Source organism: Talpa europaea, assembly GCF_964194135.1.
Source record: "Talpa europaea genome assembly, chromosome: 12".
NCBI lineage: Eukaryota > Metazoa > Chordata > Mammalia > Eulipotyphla > Talpidae > Talpa > Talpa europaea.
The window spans coordinates 24,965,118-24,974,273 of NC_140079.1; the positions used below are offsets into that span (position 1 = coordinate 24,965,118).

The 9,156-nt window shown below is 41.8% G+C and overlaps 1 protein-coding gene across 1 annotated transcript; it reads right to left on the reverse strand.

The window, feature by feature from the left end:
- Positions 1-4,072: 4,072 nt before the first annotated feature.
- Positions 4,073-8,859, reverse strand: ACRV1 (acrosomal vesicle protein 1; the record flags this gene model as incomplete). Its single annotated transcript, XM_084249931.1, has 4 exons — positions 4,073-4,197; positions 4,959-5,078; positions 6,591-7,406; positions 8,808-8,859. 4 exons carry the CDS (start codon positions 8,857-8,859, stop codon positions 4,073-4,075), a joined length of 1,113 nt encoding a protein of 370 aa, XP_084106057.1.
- Positions 8,860-9,156: the final 297 nt, after the last annotated feature.

Here is a 9,156-nt window from a genome sequence, read left to right on the forward strand (position 1 = left end):
TGAAAAGAGTCTGCAATTACTAGGGAAAATTTGGAAGGATCTATTAAAATATAAGAATAGTCATATCAGAAGAATATGTTTTTAGTGTTTCCAATTTTCACCTGTATTTGATGTTATTCTGATTTTTTTCTAAGTTGTTTGTATGCAATATCTCCATTTGGTATTAATTTGCTTGTTCCTAAGTTTGAATGTTTGAATATCTTCTGAAGTGCTCATTTCAATCTTTTACTTATTTTTCTGAATTTCATTTCTTCATGTGTTCAGTGTTACTGGTTTTTTGTCAGTGACACAGACACAGAATGTCTCCCAACCTGTGGCTTATTGTTTCATACTTAATGGGCATTTATAATTTTAATGTAGTTCACTTAAGAACTTTCCTGTGCCTAGTGCTTTTTGTTTCTTATTTAAGGACTCATTCCCTATTCAAAAAATGAATATTTTCTCTATATTACCTTTTTCAAAGCTTTAGCATTTTGGCTTTCACATTTAGTTCCCCAATTCACCTGAAAATGGTTTTGTGTATAATGTGAGGTAGAGGTCAAAATTCATTTCACCCTCCTGCCCCAATAGTCATTTCACCCTCCTGCCCCTGTCATTGAAAAGATGATCATTTTTCCCTTGCTCTTCACTAATATCCATTCAGTATTCAGACTTCCAGTTCTTATTTTTTTATGATATGTTTTGAATCAGCATCCAATAAATCCCATATTGCAATCGAGTGATGTCTTTTCAGTTGCTTTTGGTCTGTAAGTTCTTGCTATATATCCTTTTCTGATTTTTTTCAGTTTGCCCTATAATTTTCTTTGGATTTGGTGATTGCATTACAGTGGTACAATTTGACAGGTTTCCCCTAGTCTGTGTTTTTTGGTAAATACATACATTCAGGAATACTTGCCCTCTGTCAGTTGTATGTGCTGCATACACTTCTTTACTTATTGAGCCATGGATTATTTAGAATATCTTTCTGAATTTCCCAACCTTTGAGAATTGTTTTTTTTTTTATAATTTTTAATTGAAACAATTTATATTCTATAAAATTCAACTTTACAAGTATACCCATCAATGGTGTTTAGTGTATTCACAAATTTGTACAACCATTACCACTAATTCCAGAACATTTTCATCATTCCAGAAAGAAACCTCATGTTCATTAGAGCAGGAATTATGGAATTCGGCAGTACTGAATTGAAAGTGGTAAGGAGTGCTCTGTCTTTATGTGTCTTGACCTTGACATCTTTGAAGATCATATATAATTTTCCTCAATTTTGCTTTGATGTTTTACATGATTAGGTTCAAGTTTGCATTTTTGAAAGGAAGGCAGTTCTATTCAGTGATGATATGTTCTACTCAGTTATTGATGTTTGAGTGTTTTGTTTTCCTTTTTTTTTTTTTATAAGATCTATTTATTTATATAAGAACCGGAGTACAGGCCAGATCCGAGGGCGGGTGAGAGGATTCACCAGAGACAGAGTGGGGAACAGAGGGGAGTGCTGAGGGGAGCAGCAGGCAAGACAGGAGAGGTCTGCCATGCCATGTGGAGTTCTCTACGGCCGGCCGGGATCGAACTCACACTGCAGAGGCTGCAGACAGCTTCACAGCACTGTGCTCAACTGCCTGTGCCACCAGGGGAGGCCCTTGTTTTCCATTTTGATCTTTCTTTGTTCTTCCTTTTCTGCCTTTGAGGTCGTCAAAGTTTTTTTCTATTGACTTTTTTTTTAGCTACACCTTTACCTACACCTCAGTACTTTTGATGAAGATTCTTAAAGGTTATACATATCACAACATTAAGATTTACTATTTCACCCAAAATAAAAAGTTTTCATAAGTTGCAGTTGCTTCCCCTGTTCTTATTATTGTCATACACATGTACTTACATTAAAAATTAATTTTTAAGCAGGCATGGTTTCTAAAGTAAGAAATGTTTTTTGCATGTCTTAAATTTATCCGTACACTTACTATATCAATGCTCTTATGTTTCTTCCTGTAGATCCGAGTTTCCATCTTTGTATCATTACCTATTACCCTGAGAAGGTTCCTTGAGCCTTTCTTTTAGTGTAGAATCTGTTGGTTGTGAATTCTCTTAGCTTTTTGGTTTTATGAAATGTTTGTTACCTTACCATCCTTTTTGAAGGACAATTATCTTGTTTATACTTCCTGGCTAGCATTTCTTTTTGGTTTTTTTTAATCATTTGTCTCTTTAAATATATCATTCTTGTGTTTTCTGCTCTTCGCTTTCTGATGAGAAATTAGCCAACATTTGTGTCATTGTTTCCCTGTATACCTGTTATAATGCTGTCTCTTCTTAGGACAGTTTTGAGTTTTTGTCTTTATCTTTGAATTTCATAATATGACCCCTTTGCATGCGCGCTTGCATGTGTGTGCCTCTGTGTGTGCAAGTCTGTGGTTTTCTTTGTATTTATCCTACCTTAAGTTCTCTGAACCCGTTAGATGTATATGTTCTATAAATGCTAGTTACCACCCACTCCACACTGATAATCATATTTATCATCCTCATGGAAATAAACTTCTGAAGTCAGTGCCCATTTCATTCGTTTGATTCTAAGCAAATAGTTGATAGTTAAATCCAGGGATGAAAACCAACTAACCACAGCTTGTATTTCTCTATTAAAAAATTAAACATGTTCTCAGTTTGAATATTCCATATAAAAATAAATATGAATGTAAAGCATCTTTGAGTCTTAGACAATTAAAATTTAAGTTATATGGTGAGAAACTTGTTACTAATAAATGATTGTTTAAAATAAAAAAATAAACTTGGAGATAAGTGCCTTTGTTGTTCCACCTACGATTGTTACCAATGAGGAATCTGTTAGATATATTTTGGGGGAAGGGCCCATAGCGCTTATATACATAATTTTTTAAATTGACAAAGTAAATTTTTTGGTATGCTCTTCCTAAGATTTCTTCAGGCATAAAACCAAAAGCCCTATCTATAAAAGAAATAATTGATACTAAAGACTTTTGCTCTTTTAGGATCACTAAGCTGATTTCAGGAGTGTTGGAACAGAGGCTTTGGGGGAACAATGGCTGAAAGGAGATGGGCTTATATAGGATGGGGAGGATAGTTTCGGCCTAGATAGGCCCATTCTAGGTGGTATTCATCATGTGCTGGAAACAGTTCAGATTGAGATCAAACGATATGGTTTTGAAATCTGCCCTGGCTTGCTGTGTGGTGCCATAACCTTGGCAAATTTGGGACAATATCAGTATTAATAAAAATCTCTATGTCCTATTTCCTTATATGTAAAATAAGTGTGAAACTATCTTTCCTATCTGTTTTTCTGGGATGCTTTCTGAGAATCGTCTGAAACCAAGCATGTGAAAACATGTTGAAGAACATGACTCTACTACGAGGAGAAGGGGACTATAATTGCATTTCCACCTGCCACTGTGGTAAGCAGATGATACAGTAATATTGTGAGAAAAAGATTTAAGCATTCTGGCCTGTTACCTGTTTGCACAGCAATAAAGAGTCATTTTATTGTTATAATTATGTTAAAAGTCTTAAAGAATGAAACCTCAAGTGCCAGAGAAGGGGTGGATTTTGGACACTATGTTAAATAGAAACAGGTAAGGTTTCTATAGATAGGATGAAAAAGTGGGAGGGAGTCAGAGAGAAGGATCCCCAGTATAGTTTCAGTTCATAAAATGTTAACACCGCTTTTGCATTCTTTCTGGTCTCTGCCCTGGAGCACTTTGATGGAAATGGATGGTTTCAGAAACATTTGATTTAGCGTGTAGAGTGGAAAGAAGCTCAGACCAACTCTGCACCTGACTGATGGGAAAAGAAATTTGTTTGGAGTCCATGTCTTTTAGCCATGCGGAATTTATTGAAAGGAAAGATGTTGAGAAGTGTGGTAGGGGGGCAGGGGAGGCAGGGCAGAGAGGGATGAGTAAGAAGGGAAAGATACTGGAGCATCCTGTCTGACCCTCAGGCAGAGGCAGATGTGATAAGTTGTTGGCTGGGGAAGAAATGAAATATAAATTGAGCCAGTAGGACAATGGAGGGTTTTTGCTGCCTGAGTCACAGAAGAAGCAATGGCACAGGCTTCTAGATCTTGTTGCAGAAAGACTGATTCCGACAGCATATAATTTGCATCCTGGTTCCATGAGAGAAGAGGTTCATTGACGGGCACATGTTCTCACACCCCTGAACCATGAACTGGAGTTTTCCACCTGAAAGAGGCAGAAACAGACTTTAGTGAACAGACAGATTCCTCTTCCAATCTTAGCCTTCAGCCATAGCCTCCAGTGTCTTCACACAGGCATGGCCAAGACATCCAACATGTATATCCTTTCTCCTGCTCACCTTCTAGCTGCCTCTTCTGGGCCCTTCCCCCTCTAGTTAGGGGCCAGACCACAAGGGCAGTCTGGCTGTGTCACAATGTGAAAGTTACCAAGATCTTAGGAGAATTAGAGTGAGCGCAAGGGTGGAGGTGTAGGAATGTGCTCAGGTCTGGCAACTTCTGAACACAGACAGGTAGACAGTTATTAGTTTATTCATTTATTTGATATTTACTAAATGCCTACCATGTACTAAACATTGTATTAAGTTCTACTAATAGATATCCATGAATAAGACATAGCCCTGAGCTTACAAATGGCTGAAAGGAACGCACATTTCTTTCATAGGAAAGGCCAGGCCATCTCCCTGCCTCCTTTATTTATTTATTTTTTTACATAGCACTATGAAGCTATCTGCAGCCACTGCAGCACGAGTCCCTGCCCCCTTGAGGCCTGTTGGGAAGGGCCTCTTCCTCCCCCATCAATAGCAGGAATTCTGCTCTTATTGAAAGGAAAGGTTCTCCTGAATCCCAAGTTCCAGGGGAATGAGAGCCCCCCACCCCCAGCACCAGGACTACCACCCCAACTACTCCCCATCAGTGCTTGATAGATGTGTTCTCTGTCAAAGATTGCCTCACACAGTCCCCATGTACCTTCAAAGATCTTCTTTAACATGCACTGCTGGGAGTTCTGAGTGGTACAGACGCCCTCTCCACGAAGACATTTTCCTTGGTCATTCATATAAGAGCATGTGTGGCAATTCAACACAGGACCTAAAAATTTAAGATCGGCCCAATGAAATTCCTTTATACACCAGGCATGTAGCCTTGGGTCACATCTCGGGAGGGATGAAAGGCAATAATACATAGCTTGGATACAACATGTTTTATTTCTTGGTGTTTGTTGGGAATCTGAGGCCCCTGTGTGTGAGAGAGCATATTCTCTCTTCTGTACCTGAGGAAATTCTTTCATCCTTACTGCTTCGCCTATGACTTTCATTGCTGACCAATCCCAAGTTTTTTCTATAATACTTCAGCTCCAACTCATAGCCCCCACATTAGCTTCCTGGACATTTATAATTAGATGCCCTTCTGTCATGTCTAGGAACAAAGTAGAACTTATCACATGATAGACTCCATTCTAAGCACCCCATCATACTCTTCCAAGGCATGAGTACTTGGAATAAAATTGGAGTAATAAGCTGTATTAGCATGCTCTGATGGGGTCTCCCTGGTGGCGCAAGGGGTTAAGCACGGCACTGTGAAGCTGTCCGTAGCCGATCCCCAGCTGGCCAGGGAGCTGCCCACATGGCGCAGCAGACCTCTCCTCTCTTGCCTGCTGCTCCCCTCAGCAGTGTATTTCAATCAGTCTGCCTATTCTGCTCCCCACTCTGTCTAGTGAATGCTCTCACCCCCAGTTCTTGTATGCATAAATAAATAAATCTTTTAAAAAATGCTCTGATGTCGCAGACCCTATAAAGAGTCTGCATTCTTTTCCATGTTCAATTGAACTGGTCACCAAGGGCATTGTTTTGGAACTACCTACATATTGCCTCTTTTACTATCTCCACTGCCATTTCCGAGTTAAGGGAGCAGAAAGGGGAAAAAATATGAACTTTGGAGTCAGAATGACCTAAACTTGAATCAAGTTTTGCTATGTCCAACCTCACTTGTCTCCCATGAAAATCTGGAATACAGCTACTTCTGCAGTGAGGCAAAATATGAAGTATTTATGTCTGGCAATAACTGGAGGCATCGGACATTGGTCTTGTTTTTCTTTGAACAATCCCTTTGTGGTAAGAGCCACAGAGTCTCAGTTGTCCTGGGAACTTCCTTCTGGATCTAACAGACATAAGCATCCGCATGCTTTACTTTCCATGTTAAAAAAAGAAACAAGAGTGTCACCGACTCCAGGGCTAGGCATTTCTTTACTGGGTTTGCAAAGCATCCTGTTTCTCAAGAGGCAGATTTCGCCTGCAGCTCATGAAAGGTAGCTGTGGGCATTTGTATTCATGTTTTAATGTTAGAGTGGAATTGGGGGCACTGCTGGTAGTTAGCATTTGTGTTGTATTTCTTAAAGAGGGTCCTCCAAATTGTTTAGCCTTCAGGGTTCCCCACAAAATCTGAATCCTGCCTCCCAGTATTATTGTAAAGAGACATAAAAGTTTGGAAGAGCTGTCTGTGACCTATTCTTTCTTAGTGTTTCTTAATCTCGGGTTTCTTGCCGTGTGGCCTACTTCCCACCTACCGTCAAGGACAGCACATGGGCGTGCAACTGAGACTCACCTGAAGGTGTGCTTGAAGATGGAACAGCTGAAGGCTGTTCACCCTTACCACCTGAGGTCTGTTCAACTGCAGCCTGGTCACCTGAAGCTTGCTCAGCAGAAGACTTTTCAGCTGAAGCCTGCTCACTTGCAGGCTGCTCAGCAGAAGCCTTCTCATTTGAAGTTTCACCTGAAGGCTGCTCAGCAGAAACCTGTTCAGTAGAAGCCTGGTCAGCAGAAGCCAGGTCAGCAGAAGCCTGGTCAGCAGAAGCCTTGTCACCTGAAGGTTCACTGGAAGTGTGTTCACTTGCAGCATGCTCCACTGAAGTGTGTTCACCTGTTGTGTGCTCAGAGATGGCGTGCTCATTTGAAGTGTGTTCAGCTACCGCGCGCTCACCGGTAGCATGATCGCCTGAAGAGTGCTCCCCTGAAGCATGCTCCCCTGAAGCGTGCTCCCCTGAAGTGTGCTCCCCTGAAGCGTGCCCCCCTGAAGCATGTTCAGTCGAAGCATGTTCAGCCGAAGCATGTTCAGCCGAAGAGTGTTCAGCCGAAGCGTGTTCAGCCGAAGCGTGTTCAGCTGAAGTGTGTTCAGCCGAAGCGTGTCCAGCTGAAGCGTGTCCAGCCGAAGCGTGTCCAGCCGAAGCATGTTCAACTGAAGCGTGTTCAACTGAAGCGTGCCCACCTGAAGCATGCGCACTTAAAGAGTTCTTGTTTGACGATGTTTCATATAAAGCCTCAGCTTCTGAAGGCTGTCTAAGTGAAATGTACTCATCTGAAAGTTGCTGAACGGAAGCATGGCGATTCACAGGGTGATGAAGTCCACCAGAATGACCTGTTCCTGGAATGGAGGAGGAGAGAGATGTTGGAAGGTGACAGAAAGGATGTTCAGGGTAGAATAGAGACTGCTTTCCTAGGGAGTAGGACTAGTGTGTGATTCCTGGGGTTCCTGTGGCCCTGATCAGGCACCTGAAGATATTCCAGATGTTGGAGGAAGCTAACTACCCAAGAGACCATGGACAGAGGTGTTAATGAAACACCCAGAGGTCACCTCTGGGGTTGAAGGGAAGAATCCTAAGATCCACAACATTAAAAAATGCACAAGGGGACTAATTCACCCACGCCCCTAAAACACCCAAAGGGAAATCAATGTGCCATCACTCGCGTCATCACCACCATCCTTCCCTCCAGCTCCTCAGGGGGTAAAAGAGAAGAAGAATGAGATTCAAAAAGTTGCTTTTAATAGCTAAATAATTCTAGTGGAAATTGAGGGTGGAAAGTTTTAACCTTGGGCAGGTCAAATTTTAAACAAGAGATGACAAGTAGCTAACGAATCCACAACAAATATCAGAAGGGATCAAGGCCCCTTTATTTGGCAAGTTCAAGTTCTCAGACACAATATCCAATACCCAAGAGCTTTTGTTCTCAAAAAGAAAAGTAACCTCCACTTTTTAAGATTAAAGCGCTCTGCTTATGTATCTGAGTTGAGGTTCCTTGTGAAGTACCGTTTGCACCCACTTGATGGCGCTCTCATGAGCATTCAACGAGATAACTTGTGAAGTGCCTCGGCCACTGCCTGAGGGCTCAGTTAATTTTAGTTTCTCTCCACCCCAACTGACTTTGGGAATTACAAAACTCTTAGCTAGCAGTCATCCTTTCCTGTCGAGTCTCTCCTAGTTGTTCCCTCAGTATGACTTTCATTTTATGGTGTGGTAACACCAAACAGACCATTTGATTACTCTTTGATTAAACTGAGGAGTTTAGAGGCGGCAGGCACAGTGAGTTAGTATTCCTAGCCCACAGCTGAGAGGAATGACCCACATGGCACAGCAGACCTCTTCTGTCTCACCCACAACTCCCTCAGCAGTGTATTTCAGTCAGTCTGCCTGTTCTGTTCCCCACTCTGTCTCTGGTGAGTCTTCTCACACCCCCCTCCCCACACACACCCCCCACACACACACCTCAGGCCTGCACCCCAGCTCTTGTCTGTATAAATAAATCAATCTTAAAAAAAAAGAAGTAGGAAAGTCTAAAGTGTCAAGCTATGGGCCTCTGACAGTAAGGCCATAACTTGGCTGAATCTGTTGACTCAGGTACTCTCCACATTAGACTTGTTTGGCTATTCCTGACTCTGAACCAAATTGGTTTGGGTAACTAAGATACTGGTCTTCTTTCTTTGAAGACCGAAACACCTGAAAGAGGCCTCTTACATATTTTGCAGAGCCAAGACAAGAGGACTCACCTCTGGCAGATCCAAGCTGAAGAAGACTCATAACTAAGAGAAATTTCTTCATCTGGATGTAAGGGAGAGGGGACCCTGATGTGGTCCACCCAAGAGCAGTGAAGAAAAACTGAACAGAATCTCCCAGTGCTGAACAAGAGCTTTCTGGAAATTCTAGAACCTCAGAAACCAGCCAGGCTTCCTCACAATGGGTTGTGCTCTGAGGTACTCATGTAGCCAGTTCAAAAGGGGGCATTCTGACAACCCAGGGCAAACTGGCAGCAAAGGCTATTTTGCCTGTGTAAGGTGGTATGCTGGGGCTATCTGCCTTTTTAAAAAAGAAGTAATGGGCCTCCCTGGTGGCACAAGG